General features: G+C 36.1%; 1 protein-coding gene across 1 annotated transcript in view; it reads right to left on the bottom strand.

Annotated features, from left to right (window-relative positions):
* PDS5A (PDS5 cohesin associated factor A) overlaps positions 1 to 20541 on the bottom strand; it is an 85900-nt gene that overhangs the window by 10061 nt on the left and 55298 nt on the right. Inside the window, exons 14-29 of the mRNA XM_080408143.1 lie at positions 20248 to 20329; positions 19435 to 19483; positions 19175 to 19314; positions 17613 to 17728; positions 16786 to 16891; positions 15178 to 15338; positions 11785 to 11908; positions 10446 to 10604; positions 10135 to 10203; positions 9322 to 9458; positions 8470 to 8593; positions 8005 to 8209; positions 7383 to 7497; positions 4147 to 4279; positions 3409 to 3528; positions 2230 to 2292 (exon numbers count right to left, since the gene is read on the bottom strand). Of these exons, the coding sequence (XP_080264269.1) occupies positions 2230 to 2292; positions 3409 to 3528; positions 4147 to 4279; positions 7383 to 7497; positions 8005 to 8209; positions 8470 to 8593; positions 9322 to 9458; positions 10135 to 10203; positions 10446 to 10604; positions 11785 to 11908; positions 15178 to 15338; positions 16786 to 16891; positions 17613 to 17728; positions 19175 to 19314; positions 19435 to 19483; positions 20248 to 20329 (1903 nt within the window). The remainder of the gene's footprint in view (positions 1 to 2229; positions 2293 to 3408; positions 3529 to 4146; positions 4280 to 7382; positions 7498 to 8004; positions 8210 to 8469; positions 8594 to 9321; positions 9459 to 10134; positions 10204 to 10445; positions 10605 to 11784; positions 11909 to 15177; positions 15339 to 16785; positions 16892 to 17612; positions 17729 to 19174; positions 19315 to 19434; positions 19484 to 20247; positions 20330 to 20541) is intronic.

Here is a 20541-nt window from a genome sequence, read left to right as displayed (position 1 = left end):
TCAGGGGAGACCTTACTGCTCTCTACAGCTCCCTGAAAGGAGGCTGTGGTGAGGTGGGTGTCAGTCTCTTCTCCCAAGTAACAAGCGATAGGACAAAAGGAAATGGCCTCGAGTTGCACCAGGGGAAGTTTAGATTGGATATTGGGAAAAATTTCTTCACCAAAAGGGTGGACAAGCATTGAACAGAGAAATGGTTGCATCACCATCCCTGGGGGCATTTAAAAGATGTATAGATGTGGTGCTCAGGGACATGGTTTAGTGGTGGACTCTATAATCTTAAAGGTCTTTCCTAACCTAAACGATTCTATGAGTCTGTATTCTATAAAAAGTGGGAAGCATTCGGCACAGCTAATAGGAGAGAGAAAAGTGTTTGTGAGAGAAAGGGCAGCCAGCAGGTTGCAAATTTCTGTCATCTACCTCCATTAAGAGATTGTGAAGGCAGAGCATTGGGAGGTTCAAAACCAGAGCAGATAAATTTGGGAACAAGTCCATAAGCAGATATCAAAACCAACAGGCACAGATGCAGAGTCTCGCATCCCATTACAAAAATTATGAATGCGGGGGAATAAGAAGGGGCATGTACTGCAGAACGTGGCTAGACCTGCACGCTCTCCCTAATCGTGTTGTATCCGTCCCTCTGAAAACACAGTATTAAGCCAAAAAAAGGACCATTGTTCAGAGTCAGGGTATCCTTGCACATCTGCATTTTCTGAAATGGAAGAAGGCAGAAAAAGAAGGATGTGTCTGTGTCTTCTATTAGAGCGCGGAATAATGTTTGTCCTCTCAGAACATTGAAAATTAAATAAATAATACTAGCTTGGTATGGGACATCCCTCCTCCTCAAATCTAACTGTTTTAACAGAATTCAGGAGAGAAGCCTGTCTAACACCAGCAAGATTTTTTTTTGTTAAGACATAACTTTAGTCTACATTGCTGAATGCCTTATCAAAAGAGAAATGTAGTAAGTTTACATACCCAACTAAACTTGTTTCAAATGCTTCATTCATTGTATTTGAATGTTGACAAAGGTGAAACAATTACGGCAGTAGACAGATACCACCTTCTGAGGATATTTAGAGCACCAGTCTGGTACTGGGCTGCTGCTAAAGGTGACGGTCTTCCATCTGCCTCCTCCCTCTCTAACGTAACTCCAACCCAGCTCACCGAGTAGGATCCAAGCTGGTGTCACAGGGTGAACATGAAATAAGGAGAGGCAGGATTCTGCCAACTGAGCAAACCTCACCCATATGAACTGCTTTGATAATGGAAACTTCTTGTATAAATGAAAAAACAGTGTGTGAAGAAGCAAATGATATGGCTATTTAGAAAGTGGTCATTTGTCTCTACTCTTACAATGAACAATTAGAACAAACTATGCCCTAACTGAAGACTTCAGAAATGAATGCAGTAACAGTTCATGAAACATAGAACATGAAAATGAATAAATGCACATTAAATTTACATTAAAACCATGATTTCCACTGTTCTCAGGATTTTTATATTTTACAGGTCAGCCAGCATTCTTTCACTATGCTCAAGAAAAAAAGACCTGCTAATTTTTTGAGCTAGACTACAAAGCATTCCAACATAATTTAACCAGAACCTAGGAAAGACAGTTTCAGAATCCCAAGAAAGGACAGCTAATGGTAAAAGGTATAAAAATAGGTTCTGGTTTTTATTATTTTTTGTGGGTGTGCCTGTCACCCCCACCCCACCCCTCACAAAGAAAAAAACAATCCCTAGTATTTTCTCTCCCCTGTGAAGGCATCAGCCAAATTACATCTGAAATAAAATGAGACATTCAAAAGGATGCAGATATATGCAGTTGAATTTAACAGCATTAACAGCTATATTAAAAATATTAAGACTGAAAATCTAAGGCCTCCAATGCTGGCAGTGTCACAATTCAGTACCTGCATCGTAACATTATGCCACACTTACCTGAATAATGGAGAAACCTGTACTTATGTGAAAAAATGCAGTTAATAAGGAACCTATGCCTCAGTGCATAGGTAACAATCCTGGTGTTGTGTACTCACCAGGTAGTACTATGTACTACTATAGTATAGTACTATTAGTACTATAAAGGCACTAATTATGCCATCAAATAAAAGATTCACAAATTATTTTACACAAATTCTTAATACCATTTTTAAACTACAGCAGTCCAGGACATTGAAAAAGCCGTAAGTAATATTCAAAGAATTGTAACTTGTCAAAATACAGTACCTTTCCTGTCAAAAGAAGAACCCTTGTCTCTTCTGAAATGTAATTCCTGTCATTGCAGAAATCCTGTATAAAAATAAAATAGAAAAGGTTGTGTTTGATCTCTCAATCTTGCTGGTTTTTTATATATACATGACTGACTTCTCAAACTAGATGCTACTAGTTTGTAGTGCTACAGGTATTTCACACCATACAACCTGCCAACAAATGAATCAACCTAATAAATACATGTCAAACTAGTATTTTGGAGGAGATTTCCTCCATTACTGAATGAGCATTAATGAATGACAGTATGCCATACCTGAAGTTGGGATTAACATTTTTCCATATTGAATGACATAAATCGTTTGAAATGAAGCAAAACTGCCCTCCCTGTTTTTTCCACTTGCATCATTTTAATAGGAATTCCAAGGAGAGGAGAATGGGTGCTCTTTTCTCTGAACAAGTTGAAAGTTGTTACCTGTGTCACTCTTAGTACAGCTTACACAAACCAAAACGCTGTATCTGAATGCAGGTAGCTATCACAGACAATAGCTCACAGTTACCATGGCATCAGCCATTTCACAATTAAATAAAGTTTTGCTTAAACAGACTCTGGAAAAGCTGTTAATTAACAGTCTAAGACACTGAGAAAACCCATCAGGTCTGGTTCAGAGAATTACTTTGGTTCCACTTACACTTTTTAGACGTATACCTCATTACTGACAGTAGAGCTACACTCACCAAGACTCTTACTAGGCAATAATAGGATCAACTTGTACAGCAAGCAAAAGAGCCAAACGGCTATTATCAAATATAAACATACCACGGATAACATAAAAAAATATTTCCTCTTTCTTTTTCGTCTGCTTTGCATTCTAAATCAGATACAGTCAGAATATACATATATTCTCATATATTCAGATGCACTTGTAAAATACTTCAACCAAATGATCTAATGATACATGCTAAATATCAGTATTTATTCTAGTTATCTCTCACCTGGTTACAAACATTTCTGGCACATGTTCAGAATACATAGATAGCATAGCATACAGCTGACATTACAGAATTTAATTGCTGAGGATAAAATATATGCATTTTCCCACTCCATGATATTATGTTAGGGAGATAACCAGCTATCAATTACAGAAATCAAAGTACTCCCCCTTTTCACTTTGGAGATTAAATTAATCAATTTACCTTTTCAGGTTGCGTAAAAAATTTGGTTGGCAATACAGGGTCCTTCGGTGAATCTGCATTGCACAAAGCACTTTTGCTGTTGATTACACATAGTGCTACATCACATACTGTATAAAGTTTCTGAAGAAAAAAAGGAAAGCATGTTTTAGGAATTCTGTTTTTACAGTGTACAGAGAATGCAGTTCTCTAAGAAGTTTAATTTATGTGTTAAAATAACCACTAAGGACATATTTTGTAATTACATCACTAACCATACTGTTGACTCTTCAAATACATACAGAACTCCGCATTTTTCATATGATACTATTTAATAAAAACTAGTAATACTTTACATGCCTATACTGTACAGTAGAAGCTCTTACCCAAACAAGAGCTTCCCATCTCTGCTAGAAACTTAATAGGTTTAACAGCAGTCATAATACAGTATTTCCTCCTCCAACAGCAGAAGATACTTACGTTGGGAAACCAGGCAGTAGGAGTTAAAAAAAGGCAGGCAGGCAGCAACAGGTATATTTAACAAATTTTGTTTATTAACTTCATTAGGTGTTGTGTGCTGGATAAGGTCAGCAAGACTTTTAAAGAATGAGACTGACAACATACAATGCTCGCAATTAACACTCTAAAAGACCATAAAAACTTCTGAGTTACTGCTTTCAAATTTCCTGCAAATCCTGTTCATCAACTGCTTGTGAAACCCTCATCCCATCACCCAACACTTATCTGAATTGCATTTCTTACTTCATTGGCCTTTGGCTCATCAGGAGACTGAGCATCTCGGGTGAGCTTGATGTTTTCTGCCATCTTTTTCATGAAGGCATGGCTATTGTTCTCATTCTTTGTCATTAAAACTTCAAGCATGAACCACAGGCACCTAAAAAGCCATAAACCCACAAGTAATTACATCCCAGTTTTTATACTGCAGCTCCCACATATAGCAATGTCTTAAAAAAACAAAAATTCATCAGCTATACTTTTTCTTAAGAAACCTGTGGGTTTTATGTCCTCAATTTGAGGACATAAACAGATACCGTGATCTGAATGTGTAAACAGTCCAGACCTTTAACACACAGTCTTAATTGCACTCTTCAGAATAAATCTGCCAAATTAATGGGCTACTTATATCTGTAAACACTGTCCAACCAATCAACATTTTACTCTTCCAAATATGAATAGAAGCAAGAATTCAGGTGCTACCATCATCTAGATGAAATTCTATAATCACTACCTTGGGTTATGTCTATGTTCCTATCAACAATGCACCATGACCACACTCAAAATGGGCTTGAACAAATCATACTGCTGGCAACACAGATACCCACGCTATGTGGTCTAATACTGGAATTCAAATAGGAGACGACATACAAAAATGATCAGGTCAGATTCTTGCTAATGTCCATATGGGAGGAAGAGAAATCCTTACAGATAGAGATAATATAACCAGCTTTTCCAGTTTTCTTTAAATCCAGTTTATTTATAGGGAGAACCCATTATATTATGGCTAAAAGTTTGTTTTAAGAACTTTTCAGTTATGATATAAAACACAACTAGTTTGTCCACCACTTGCTATCAAGCTTCACAGCTCCACATGGCTAGAGGGTCAACAACAGCGTTAATATGGTAAAATAATAGCTGGGAAAGACATACGGGTGGGTCTGAGAAATGCAGACTTTGCCAGTAGCTAATTTAATTCTGAAGCTCTGGAAGGGGGATTACCTTGTAGAAAGAGGCTAATAAAAAACTAGAAAAACAGGATGACTGAACATTAGAATTCCCTGTCCACAAAAGCCCCAATCTTCTTAACTGATAGAAATTAAAAAGATTGTAATGCAAGAGATGAAGGAACATGTCTCTCAAACTCAAAGAGGGCTGTGCTCTGTCAAAACACTTAAATAGTTACCCAGTGTTCAAATAAAGTAAGATGTCTATATCCTGACTTGCACCCAAGAGCTACAAAAGCTACAGTAAATAAATCTGTTAGATATCTTTACATCCATCTATTCACTATTCTCGAGAACTTAAATGGGATGAATGCAGGACTGATAACATACCACACTGACCCAACTTCTCCAAAACCCTGTGTCATCCAAAGATTATTATTGAGGACAAATTTTACTCTGGTAATTCCAGTTAACATATGTCATCTTCAATAGCTTGATTTCTTCACTAAGTCAACAAATTAAGTAAGTCATTATCAACCCTGGACAAGACCTTCCCAGAACAACAGTGGAATTTCATGTAGAAAAAAAGATATGCGCCTAGAGGAACACAATCATATAAAGTTCATTCTCTGTATCCATTTCAGTATTTTTGGAATATGAATTCTGAAGTAAAAGACACTGTCTCAAGACAAAAACCAAACCCAAACACATCTCTGTAGGACAAACTTTAAAAGCTTTGTAAGAATAAATATCACAGACTTTGGTTAAGGAACTTGCTAAGCATGTATTTACTTTAGTGAATGTACTCGGGACACATAAAACCAAGACAAACTAGGGAGACAAGTACAAAACACACTGCCAGCCTGCTTTTCCAAGTTTACAAGCATCTATGTTAACACTTTAAAGTGAACACTATGGCTCTCAGCACTCTTGAAAGAAACACTGTATTACATTTTATGAGAAAAATGTTTTGCATTTATCTCAGGAGAGTCTTCAGAGAAGTACTCCTGCCAAAATTCCTGTACAGAGTATTTCTTTGTTTGGAGCAGTCCTCTCTAGCTAGCTCAGCCAGCCCGTGACAAACACAAGGGAGGAAAGCTATACAAGGGGTGTCCAAAACAGCTCTGTGCACTCGAAAGCACTTCTGAGAGAACGTTATTAACTTGACAACTGTGAATCAGAACTTGTTCCATGCATTTTGGATAAAGTACACACTGGAGGACGCTTTCAGATGTTGCCAGGAACAGGGAGTCCTGGGACAAAATGCAGACTTGATAATTAGGTAAAAAGTTTTCGCTGACTTCAGGTTCTGAGCAGGTACAAGTCAAGTAAACTCAAAGATCAGAACAAATTAAGTTTTTCATGTAGAGAAAGAATCAGACTTGGACTCTCACAGGTGAAGGTGCAAAAAGAATTAAGATGTGAACTGTTCTATTTGTGCCAAGAATGAACTGCTTTTCTGATGATGTATACTGCACTATGTGGTTACACATGCCTTTGTAATACCAAAACAATATAGCTCACAGTTCCACCAAAAATAAATACAAGAAAAAACCAAAACACTAAACCCAAAGCTGAGGGAGGATGCTTTAGCATAAAAAGTGTTAAAATTTAACGGTTTTTTAGAATTCATGACAAGACACAAAGGAATACAAAAGTTATATTTAAGGTATGCATAGGTAAGGCATACAAGATGGTCTCAAACTGGAAACAGTACAGAACAAGCTTCTGTGTGACAGGCTTCTGTACAATAGTCTGTGTCGAATATATTAAGAAGCACTAAGCCTGCACTGTAGCTGTATAGTGCAAATGATAAGTCAGCAGCAAACTTAGCATGAATTTTAGTAAACTTGCATAGGAGAGAATTGAAAAAAAGAAAAAAGTACGTTTCCAGTGAAGCAGGACTCTGACCCAGCATCAGTGGCATTATGTTTTCAAGTCTTGGAGAAGCTCTGTATTTAGTAAGTTCCAAAATATTTGAACTGACATTACTTGGCATTTCTTAAGTGTGTTAGGAAATTCTACAGATATACAAATACAAGAATCTAAAATCATTACTTCACTTTAGAAGAAGCCTAGACAACTCACTGAAATCGGTATGCTATGGTGTGACCTACAGGCTACCATTTGGGCTTTTGGAATATACTCCTAAGCAGTTGTTGATGTCTTCTTCCCTTGGTTAAAGTGTTACATGTTTCCAACATCACTGTTTTGAAAAATATTGTTGATAAAACAAAGAGTTCCTCTTCCTAATGAGTTTTTCCCAAGCACAGAAAAATTCTCAGCATAAGAATTCTAGAATCATTTGACACTTACTCTTTGACATCACGAAGCTGATCAACATCCTGAGGTTTTGTGAAATCTGGATCATGTGCCAGTAAGTGAATCATATATGGTACCACATATTCAGGCAGCAAGGACAGCAATTTTTCTAGAGAAACAAAAAAATCATAAATAACCTCTATATTACACACACACTTGCATCACAATAAACACTTTTTCAAAGTACTACTTTTTCAAATACGGAATGTAAAATTTAAACTTGCATTTTCTTCCTGCAAATTTTACTTTTAATGAATCATTAAAAATAAATGAACGAGTTCTGCTACTACAAAAATACTTGGTCTTACTTTAGAAAGAAGGTTATAAAACCTAAAATATCAGAAAACAAAATTTTATTTTTTGAGCAAAACAACTACCACAATAACAGCATTGTATTTTACATGTGTAATTCTCAGCAATGTACAGATAAGTATTTTATGGTTTACGCTAATGCTAAATTAAGTAAATTTAGATTTGAATGTGTCAAATACAAAGATGAGGAAACAAGTTACTTATACAGTGTTTCTTTACAAAAGCAATTTGCTTAAGTTTTAATGATTACTCCTTCCAATTTATTTGACTATTGTATTCTTAACAATTTTACTGAAATACTAACCGTTAGCCATAGGATTCTGTTTAATATATTCTCTTCGTATACTGATGTTTTTGAGCAAGCACTGTCTGGCATGTGCTCTTCTCTCTTTCACAGGATCTTTGGCACACAGAGCAAAGATTGCCATATATTCCAAAGGGAGAAGTAATTTCACAAGTGCCTTATGCAGCTTCTGGGCAAATATCTGCCTCACTTGGTAGCACTCATCCTATAGCAAAACAAAACATAAGAGTGCAACTATAAAAATCTTGATCTTAAAAAAAAAAAAAAAAAAAAGGCATTCAAGGCGGAATTTTGAGGAGACATTTTTAAAATATCAACAGGTGCAGCAAAATAAATATTTGAAATTTCAGTAACTTTTGAAAGCTGTGAGGAATAGAAAATACTCAGTGTAGCAGCAACAAAAGCTCAGATGTAAGGACTCTGAACTCAATTAAGAGTCACTTCAATTCAAATGCAGTTACTTACATTAATGACAAGTGCACAGAGCTGGAACTGTTCTGGGGTAATTATTTCATGGTAACAGGGTTCCTGTGCAAGCTTCATTATTGCACTACCAGCAGCTAATCGCAGTCGAGACATATCCGATTTACTACACAAACATGAGATAAAAAAAGGAAAAGAAATAAAACCACAACTCACATAACTATCCTTAAATTACTTGCATGTCACTATTTTTTTTATTTTTTTTTTTTACACATCAACGAGATATTAAGGGTTTTCTGTCAGACCAGACCACAGTTCTATAGCTTCAGATCAAGCTAAATTAACCCATCCACATTTGTCAAAATAGGGTGCTCTGCTTTCCCCACAAAAAACTTAATTCCAGTAAAATAGCAAAATGAGAAGAGTCAAATTTCTTGGTTTTGTATCACTGTCTAAATGGAAGCAGCACTTTTGCCACAGATGTTCTCTTCCCTTCCCTCACACTCAGAATGAAGATGAGGTTACCTCACTCTTGGAATGAAGAAGCTTCACCCAAGATCACCCAACTCCTAAGTGTGTTAAATCTCATCACTCAATTGTTTTCAAAGACACTCCTGCAGGTCTTTTACTCTCCAAAATGTCTTTTACTATCAAGATAACTACAGGGTTCCGAGTTAGATTGTTAGCAAATTACAAGAAAGAGAGAGTATCAAGCATATTTTTATATTGCCATTCCACTCCTAATATTAAAGAATTCCAACCAGTTCTGGTTTTATCATCCCATTAGCCAACACTGTGCTTACCTTAATATTCTAAAAAAAGCTCCAAAAGAATTAATATTCTGTTAAATTCTACAACAAAATTGATGCAAGCCTGAAAGAAACAAAATCTGACCTAATTCGCTTCTGTTCTGTCAAGTCTCCTTCACTGACGAGCATAGCTGATAATAACCGGAGCGTTGAATTTGCGGATTTTGACTGGTTGTTCTTCATACCCAACAGCCAGCGTACCAAAAGTTTAATTGCTTGCACCTATCAAATGTGAACAAATCCACAATGAGCTTACTTCCTGAAGTTGATACGGCACTAAAACCTACTGCGGTCAAACTGAAATTTCCACAGACCCCTATATATTAGAGCTGATACACTATTAAAGGAACAGAATGAAGCAGTAAATATTTACAGAGTACGGAAGGAAGTAGCAGTCTTTGTGACATCAGGACATTTCAGCTATGTGGGAAGGCACTGAACCAAGTGCATCTAGAAGATGCAGGATACTTACTACATGATTAAAAATAAGAGCAACTGGATAAACATTTCTATAAATGGCCATAATCAGATTCACAGTAAATAGCCTATAAAGATGAATGAATAAAATTCATCAGGATTTCCATTTATTTCAAGTCTGTTTACAGTCAATAAAGTCAAATTACTTTACCTGTAAGGAAAACTAAAACTTTTGAATCTCTTAATTTTCTCAACATTCAGCATAAGTAATATTGGTAAGTGAAGACACCAAAATGCATAGTTCTACCAGTTTTATAACTGCATGTATAATCAAAAAAAATCTAGATTATTGCATAATCTAAGGAGACTTGTCAAGAGTACTCAAAGGGATTTATTCTAATACCCCCCATTATAGGACTTGGAAAAAAGAAAGTTTTTTAATCTCAAATATACACATTAGTACTAACAGCAGATCATTCACCTTTGCTAGTACTTCTGGAGAAACTTCTTCATCTGGAGACCACAATTTTCCATTTTTCTCACCTGTTGACTATAGACATTCATGTGAGTTTAAGAACTGGTTCAACCCATACAGAAAAAGCAGAAGTAAAAATGGAAAAAGCTACGGACTAAGCTTTCTTTCACACAAAGATCTTTTATAATGCAATTATCACTTTACTAGCCATTTCTAGAACATTCCTTTATTGACTCATTTAACAAAATAGCTCTATTCCCCACAGAGTTAATAACAGACAAACAGAATAGTAAAGACTTAAAAAAAGAAAGCCTTACCCTGTCATTCATAAGGAGATCTTTCACAATGAAATTTGCAACAACAGATTTCATTGGAGAAGCAAACTGGTCTGGAGCCAACATAGAAATATGACCCAATGAGACTAATGGAGTTATAAGTTGTTCTGGTACATCAGCATTCAAACTTCTACTAAGAGGCTGAGGAAGCAAAAACAAAAAACCCAAAACCTATTTAAAATCCAACTACAGATAAGTAAGCTAGCATACCTAAAAATAATTTTACTGCTGGATTGCTGATGAATTTCAGTTTTTCCATAAGAATTAATAAAGTTAGCAAATCAAAATGGAGAAAGAATGTGATTTCCTAATTAACAGAGTAACCAAAAATTTCACAGGAGCTAAGGGCAAAACAAATTTTATATTCTCTTCCTGTTTTAGCAATGAAACACATTCAAACCTCGGAGACATGGGAAAAACTCTGACTCAATTCTATTCAGGAGTTGTGAAAACCGGAATCATAACTGCAAATGGCAGAAAATAATAACAGGTAAAAAAACCTTGCAAACCACCAGATACTTGGAAGGGAAATTCTGATGGCTAATAAAAATGTAAGCCACCAGGATAATTCCGTGCTGCTCTATTACCCAGCACTCTCACATCATATTCTGGTATTAAGGACAGAACATGCACTCTCACAGAAGTCTAAGCACAGAGCAAACTCTGTAAGCTTAATTCAAAGCTCTGCACACTTCTGAATTATGCATAGGTTCCAACAGCCAAGATTAAGAACCTAAGATTTTTTACAACTGCAGATTAATAGTGTTATTATTTAAGAGATTACAGTAAAAAGTAGTAACCTCTTTGCTCTGTATAAGGTGACTTTTTGCTTTACAACTTGTCTAAGCAAGCAGTAAGTGAGCAGTAAGCTAACGTCTGAGCTTACAGTCAAGGAGTTATTCTGCACTAACTTCCTCAGTGAAAAAGTACTGTATGTACAATGACCTTAAAGCATGGTAATTTAATAGTTTGAAAGTAGAGGACGTTATCTCTCATTTAACATCTGCTAAGTGTGTCCTCATGGGATTCAGTGTGGATCATTCCAGCGTATTTAGCTTATTTTCCCCTAACTTTTATGTGTAGACAAAAAGGAATGCCTTAACTATCAGACACAGGAATATTAAAAAATCATGACTGTAAGGCACAAGTATTAATAATTTGCTATCGTAAAATTTGTGACTTATCTTGACTACCATGCACCTGTAGGCTTCCTGACCTCATAAATTGTTATCTGTTAATAAACAGTATGAATTAATGTTAATTACTAGTATCAATTAAGAACAGCAGAAACAAATCTTAAAAACAAAAAAGCAAGACATACCTCAAAGATCTGTGCAAGTTGCACTTCTTTATTTGAAAATATGGCATGTATACAGTGAACAGCTTGTTTTGCCTGATGAGGAGTGCCTCTTTTTGCTTTCTGATGCAAAATCGGAATTAGTGTTCTGTGAACATTAAACAAAATACTTCAAAATGCAATTTGCAGTCTACAAAAAAATAAAGCTCTTCACCTAAACAAATCTATCCTCACCATCTTATAAATCAAGCATTCCTTTGAAGTCTGATCAGGAAAGATCATAATCATAAAGTGAAAAGCAGGATGGAATTGTATTTAGTAATACTTGTTGAACATCTGACTGTACACATTTAAGCAGAAAAAAGCCCACAGGGAAAAATAAAACATGAAAGAAAATAACGATCAAAATAAGGCTGTTTAGGAAGCCAAATATAAGGTGGAGGGAACCTGACAGGTTCAGCTAGGGTAAACTCCTGGGCTTGTGTCCTGGTTTCAGCTGGGACAGAGTTAGTTTTCTTTGTAGTAGCTAGTACAGTGCTGTGTTTTGGCTCTGATGTGAGAACAATGTTGATAGCACACCGATGGTTTTAGGTGTTGCTGGGTGATATTTATACTAAATCAAGGACTTTTTGGTTCCTTGGGCCCTGCCAGCCAGAGGGTTGGAGCGGCACAGGACACTGGGAGGGGACACAGCCAGGAGAGCTGACCCAGACTAGCCAAAGGGATATTCCATACCATATGACGTCATGCCGAGTATATAAACTGGGGGAAGAAGGAGGAAGGGGGGGACATTTGGCATTATGGTGTTTGTCTTCCTGAGGAACCATTACGCGTGATGGAGCCCTGCTCTCCTGGGGATGGCTGAACACCTGCCTGCCCATGGGAAGTGCTGAATTAATTCCTTGCTTTGCTCTGCCTGCACGCACAGCTTTTGCTTTACCTATTAAATTGCTCTTATCTCAACCCTTGAGTTTTACATTCCTTTCTGATTCTTCTCCCCATCCCTCTGGGTGTGGGGGAAATGAGCAAGTGGCTGCGTGGTGCTGGGTTGCCGGCTGGGGTTAAACCATGAGAGCTTGTTATCCAAGCTTGGAAGTGACAGGGCTGAAGAAAATCTATGAAAGCTAGGAATAACCACTAAACATCAATCTGTTTATAGGTCTTTACTTTTTTAACTGTGGGCTTTAATTGTAATGTATACTCAAGTGAACAACTGCTTTGTTCTGAGTTCTTGCATTTGAATCCCCTAAAATCTATCTGCTGATCAGAGTCCATCAAAGGAAAGAGCAAGGCAGAAGCCACTTCAGAGATCAGGTCAAGGTTAGTCAGACTGTTCACTTCCACTCCTGAAAGAGCTTTGGAAGGTGGGCCTGTTCTCTGAGAGGCCATCACCCGAGACACTAACTCATGAGGTTTACCATGCAACTGACCCAACAACTGCCACAAGAAAACAGAATTGCCTAGAAAGCATCTGACGGAAACATCTGAAAAAAATTCCTTGCTTTCTTGAAAGGCTCAGTAACAGTACAGCATTCACTGCATGGATTATTTAGCATCCAGCCTTCATTGACACATTCTACATAATCAAAATCAGGAACAGGAAGTGGAAGAAAAGCTTGCAGGGTTGAAAGAATGAAGTCTCAAACATTTCCCTCAAAAGCCACACAAAACCCAAAACCAAACCAAAGACCCCTAGAAAAATGTTAACAGTATCCTAAAGTAGGATAATGTCTCTTCTCAAACCTGCTAAGATTCCACAAACTGGATTAAATAAGAACCAAAATAGCAAAGAATTCAGTAAAACTTACCATTAAAGTAAGCTTCAACACCTAACCTACAGTTTTTGTAGCATAAGTACATGTACGTTAAACGGCCTTTGCCAAGCACTCGTGCATCAGTTACAAACCACGCTTCATCACACCCCAACTGACATAAATCTGAAAAAGGTGAAACCCGACATGTTTATACGCACCTTTACCTGCCTACATCTTTGAGCATGGCCAACGTTCCTACCAGACTCTAGAGTCTGGCAGTCCTTGTCCATGAACTGGTGCACAAACCAATTCAATTTCTATACAAGGAAAAACTTGGGCTACTGCTGGTGAACACTTCAAAGGACAGCAGGCAGCCTGCTCACACAAGTGGTTTAAAAGAAACAAAACAAAACAGGTCACTTGAAACAAACTATCTGGCTGATTCTATCAAAGCTTTCATGTATGATAAAGATTTCTGAATATATGAAATTTGGAACAACTACTTGTCCTCGGATGACTTTTTATTTGCATCTGTGTAAACACTGACCTCGTTTTGGTTTTCAGAACTTTAAGCTGACCTGCTTGCAAAACATGCCAAGGGCTAGACCTCCATTTGACAGTTATATTTTTAAGTTATTTGAGACTGTCCATACTTCAGCAGTATCTGGGTAAGGTATGAAGCCGGAAGAAATGTCAGCAATACCTGTTCCTTCAACAGAAGATGATACAGAGCAGTGCACAGTCTTGACTAAACTCTCGTAGGGAACTGCAGACAACTGGGATATACTAGGAACCATACTGACAATGGGAATTTCTGGGCTTTTCCTTCTCTTCGCCCTACAAGCATCTTAAAAGGCGTCTCATATGTGAACTTGTAACATTTGTCTTTTGCCCAAAATCTGATTCAAATCCAGAAGAATCACTAAGCTTACATCTTCAATTCACTGAGAATTTAAGGTGTACACTGGTATGCATTTTAGCATGGTAGTATCTGAGAGTGTATTTCAATGCATGAGAACTTGAAACCTATGCTATAACCTGGATTAGTTAGTTACTAACAGGCTAATTTTAAGGTTTTAGATGTTACCCACAAGGTTTTAAATAGTCTGTGAATACTTAGTAGATCACGCAGCATTAATCAGCAGTTACAGCATGAATTGCATAATGATGACTTAGAGAGAGCCCATTATTCTTTGTTAGAAATTCATGTCTGCTTGGATCTTATTTCCCAACTTGTTTCATAACAAACAGAGCTGTTAACCATTACAGATTATATTTTTGTTCCTTACAAAGATAAAAAAATTGTGTGAAGGACAGGTATGAGTGGAAATGATGCCAACGAATTAAATCTTCACTGTATCTTTGCTGTTGCTTATTTTGTAACCTGGGAGACATGCTACAAGTTGTTTTTAATGTGTCTATTGTAAGAAGATTTTAAAGAAATACCTAGCATCTTCAACAAATACACAAACATTGCAAGAACACAGAATTTAAAAATGAAGAGACAGAAAGGTAGTGAAGAAATACAAATTATGGAAGAGAAGCTGTTCATATTTACAAGACTATAAAGTAATTTTTTACTTTTGAAAAGTAACATATTGAATAAACTATCAAGAGGCAGAATTCCAGGTATGAAAAACAGCATGTAAAGAAAGGCACTCACGATCTTATCTGTGGCAAGTCTGTTTCTATTTTGTGACCCGTGTTTCTGAAAATCTGTATGGCTGCCTCAGCTACCTTATCATCTTCCATCCTGAGGCACTGCAGCAGAGACTCATAGGTCTCTGCAGAGTGGAACGAGGTAGGATGTGTAAAGGACAGAACCTGTAGATACACATTGAAACAAAAGGTGTATTTGTTCACGGTAAAGGAAACATCAAAAAAACAAAATTATGGCTGTTTATGAGCATTACCTTTAACAAATAGCTACTACATGTTCATATGAGATTATTACATTCAGTAACTGCATTTTGAAGAAGGTGATACAGGCATTTTCAAATAAATTCACCTGTGCTTTGTTCTTCAGGTCCTCCCCTCCTATAAATATTTTATAAGATACTATATTATTTGAATATGTAGAATTATTTATTAAAATGAACTGTTATTCACAAGTATTCATTTATATTCCAATCTACTTAAGAATGCTTTTTTCAACTTAATTTAAATGAATTGAAATCTTAATTTCTCCAGAAGCTACTGTCCCTAGCAGAAAGGGAATCAAGAAGGTCAGTTAAGATGCCTACAAACTGAACATAGATTACTGACCTTTTAATCTAAAGTTAATGAAATATAACACATTCTGTGAAATAGGAGGAATGTGAAAAAGAAACTAAGTGTGCAGAGATTCAAGGCAGGACAAGACAGAACAAAAGGTTATTCCAAAACAAAATTAGATTAAGTGTAGTAAAGTTCAAATAACATAAGGTAGGCAGAACAATGAAAAGTTGTGTGTATTTTGTGTATTCTTTGGATTTCTCTTATCCTGGTTTCTTTGATCAGTTGCCTATTTCTGTGAGTATCAATGTGTAAAATAATGTTCTCAAAGATATCCACATCACAGCAACAAAATCTTCAACCTTTGCAGATTTTTTTCTGAGCTACATTAGCAGACACTACTTCTTTGCATACTTCTGAATAACTATTTCTACCACGGTTGGCATTACCAAATTTGGTGTACTATCTCCCCATAAACTCCACCTCGTTCACTGACACTTCTGAAAACTCTCACTTTATGTAACCTTCCCCTCCATTCCCTCCTATTTTTATACTGACCTTTTGTAACATATTGAAAATAAAGTCTCATTAGTGAGCTGCCAAATCCACCACAGATGTTTTCCAGTTATCTCAAATCCTTCTTTCTCCCCCAGCCATTTCTCATCATCACTACATAGCTTGGCTCTTGAGTTTATTGCTTGCTTTCCTTCCAGTATCATACAGGCCCCAAAGAACATGCCTTTCCTAATTTCCTCATTTCTCTTCCTCTCACTTTACCCCTCTGCACCTTCTTGTATATGACTTCCCCAAGCAGAAACCAATTTCTACTTTAATGGGCATATTTCAACCCTTGGCACCCTTTTCAAAACATAGTTCTTCCAAAAAAACATTATTTCATTATTCCTTTCTCAAGTTAAGTATCAATAACCAAACACTTCTATACATTAAGAAAGTAGTTAACTAAAAAATAACTACTAAACCCTGCTAATATTAATTCCTTAGTCACACCACTTTTGTCCCTTCTATTACAAACTATAGATGCATAAATGTAGATTACCTTGAGAAGTTCAAGTCCTGCACGAATAGCAGTATCAGGACTTACACCCTCCTCTTCATCATCAGCTGTCCCCTCTATGGATTTATTCATTAGTTTTACTAGTGCACTGAAATAAGAGATACAAAAAGAAAAAAACAAATGAACGGTACGATGTACAATGTTAAAGGCTGGAGATAGGAGCCAGATTATGTGTTTTTGACAACAAATGAAGGGAAAGCAACAGTCCATTGTTGGGGGAGGTGTTGTGGTGTTTAGTTCTTTTTTGTTTGGGGGGGGGCAGTTAATCAAGCTATTTCATTATTCATTTTCCTTCTGACTTAGCTTTCTGCAAAATTAATTTTTCAGGAAAAAACAAAACCAAAACAAACACACACACACACCGCCATGTTGGCAGCAGAGATCAACACATAGTTGCATGAGTTTCAGAATGTAATTAGGTTGCCAGACAAGTCTCAAAAGAAATCCAAACATTCTCTTGCACAATCCCACAAAAGTTAATTAATTCAACTACTATATGGAAGACTGTGTTGCAGTTAACTATGTGAAAATAATGATCATAAGCTTCACCTTAAGCCCCACAAATAGCAGTTTCACTGGAAACAATATTTTTAAAATCATTTGCAGATAGCACTGCAAAGAAGTATCAAAAAAACCCTGCATTCTCTACACTGCTGGAAATGAAGACATCTACATAAATATATTTTTTAAAAAAGAAGCACATTTAGTGCTAGGACAGACTAATCTAAATCCCAAGAAAACACTTCTTCTTTGGTCATTTAAGTAATCTTTATAATTATTCCTGAGTTAGTATGATCTTTCAAACTTACCTAATGGCTTCTGAGTCAATATGTACAGGGGCAATTCTTTCCAAAAGAAATTTGACCATTTCCAGAAAAGGATTTGTTGGCTGCTTAGGATTTGCAAGTTTCCGGGCTATCTCTCTCTACAAGAATGTTAGATACAAACAAGAATTATACTCATATTACTTACTACTTAAGCATGTTGAATAAGCTAAATTTAGCTACTTCTTTTAACCACAGAGATTGTCTACCTAATCAGTGAGACATATTTTAAGGGGGGCTGGTTTTATCTCAAAATCTTTCTTTATCACATTATATTGAAAGTAGACATATTTTACCAAAGTATTTAAATGTAAGATGCATTTAGGTTTCTAATGAGAGTTCTTCAGAGCTTCTTCAGGCCAGATTCAAAAAGAATGAAGGGAGAGCTAAGTGCAACATAGAACTGAAGTATCTACATTGACAAGAATAATTTATAAATCTGTAGGTAACCATTTTGTATATGTGAGATTTCATAAGCAATAATGAAAAAATTGCATGAAAAACTGTACCACTGCAGATGTGCAGAAGCACAACACTACCTTGGCTACAACAGATGTTCAGAGCTTATATACTTTCCTATGAATGTTTTGGATCAAAAAAAATCTGGTTTACCCCTCTGAACGCCCCAAATGTCATGAACATTACATTCATCTGCTAACCCAGCAAAAGGTGGATAAGAAGATATTTTTTGTTTGGAACAGACTATCTCTAAAAATTTCTCAAAACGAACGACTTCTTGACCTTCCTTCTCCTAAACGGTTGGGTGCTGCAGACCCTACAAACTAGGAAATTGTTCTGTTATGCTGAATTGTCCTCATGAAGAGGGCAGAAACCTTCTCCTTGAAATTGCATCACTGCATTCCCAAAGTGCAAAATTTACTAGTTTAGGAGACATACTCTCTACATCAAGTGGTTAGAAACTAAGTCTGAAGGTCCCTTTCCTAGGCAATTTCATGCAGTGCCATCAGACAATACCCAAGAAGCCTGTTTGTTGATGCTCTCTATTGTGATTTCTGTCAATGAAATTGCTTACTTTATTTTGGGACCATAATGAAGAAAAAAAAAATCTGTGATTATTGGCACAATGTGTAAGTCTCTGGAAAAGTCTGAATTGATATTAAGATGCATATTTTCATCGAAGAGGTTAAATGGATGAGAGAAAGACTGATCTCAAAATAACATTCTGGGAAGAAAAATTGGCTGCTGGTACTCAGAAGACATTTGATCAGTGTCAGAAGGCAGTTTAGGAACCTTACCATAAGAGAGACTTGAAATAAAATAGTAAAAAATATGTATTAGTCTTTTAGACTTTTACGCTTGATGTTCTTAATCTCAGGAAGGAATAAAGCTAATGCTTTCTTAGGAAGCAAGATGACGATCATAAATTATATTTTCCATAATCACGACAGATTAACCAAAAAGTCATTTTATGAAAATTGGAAATATATAATAACCATATTTAGGTATCAAATGAGACCATTAACTCCAAATAACTGTTCTAAGCACAAATATTTAAGGTATAAAAGCTTGGTTTTCCATTTCCTTACCACACAGACATCTGCTTGTTTACAAGAACACGTAGGGCTAATTAACAGTTCAAGCTGAGACCGAAGTTTCTCATCATCACCTAGAACTTGATTGAATTTCTTCACAAAATCTTGTGCTTTTCCAGGATCAGGAAGATTTTCTGTACGATTAAACACAATTTAACATAAGATAAGTTTGCCTCTTCAGTATGCCATAATTCACAAAGACACAATTTCCAGGAATGCTGTAATAACTGTTTATAGAACTTACTAACACTTACTTGCTATGGTCATCAGCTTTCCAAACATGGCAGCACTGTTTGCTTCTGACTGAGGACAACAGCAAAAACAAACAAATCAGCCATATCTCCTTTATAAAATATACCTTTAAGCTGATCTGTAAGTTCTTCTGCAGCACTACATTCTACTCTGTAATCTTACGTTTTCTGGTTTTGTTTTAAGAATAAACACTAGAACAGTGTAACAGTATCATTAGCAGCTTATACACACAGGAAAAGGGGGAAAAATCTTGCAATATCAAAGAACTGCAAAAATTCACTAATTCACAAAGTTTATCAAAATCAATTGTTGGGAAAAGGCCTCAAAAAAAACCCCCAAACAATTCTCCCAAGCCCACTGCAACACCAAAACCCCAAAGCAATGCCATTCTAAGTTTCTGCTATTTTGAAGATATGCTTGTAAGTTAAATCTAGTATAGATACTTAAAACCTTTTGTTTTCAAACAAACAAGAAATCATTGCTTTCATGTTACAATATATTCCATTCTCAAAATAAGTTCTAAAATGAGAAACAAAATAGGCCTGTCAAAAATAAATAAAAACCTTAGAATTTTAAATATTTTTTTCCAAATTTATTGACCAGTACTATAAAATAATGGTAAACATAAGGAGGCCATATAAACCTTTAAGCATTACTGAAAAGCAACTTTACCTAATGAGAATGGAACATTGTCTACATATGGAAATCAACAGAATAATAAAGTCATACTGAACAAATAACATAGAATTAAAAACACCCAGTAAATTAGTCTAACAGGTCCACTGGATAAAGTATTAATATTTTCAAAACCGTACAGTGGGCTGCTTATGCAAGTCTAGTAATTCTCGTACGTGACTCCTTAGCATGTTCTGGCACTTCCACATCTCATTCAGTGCTCTGCAAAAGTGCAAAACCAGAAAAGAAAAGCTCACCATTTTGTTCATGACAAGAACATGTTGGATGTATTAGTAAACAAGATTGTTTATCTATTTGTCTTAAAATACACCTGCTAGATACAATCAAAACCTACCAAATATTAGAAATACCAATTCCAAACAATGTGGAACCCGTTTTTTCTTTTTATAGAATATCACCTCTCTTACTATTCT

The sequence above is a fragment of the Falco punctatus genome, assembly GCF_963210335.1.
Source record: "Falco punctatus genome assembly, chromosome: 1".
Classification (NCBI taxonomy): Eukaryota; Metazoa; Chordata; class Aves; order Falconiformes; family Falconidae; genus Falco; species Falco punctatus.
Note: the sequence above shows the minus strand (reverse complement) of the source record. Positions and strands in the feature narration are given on the sequence as shown.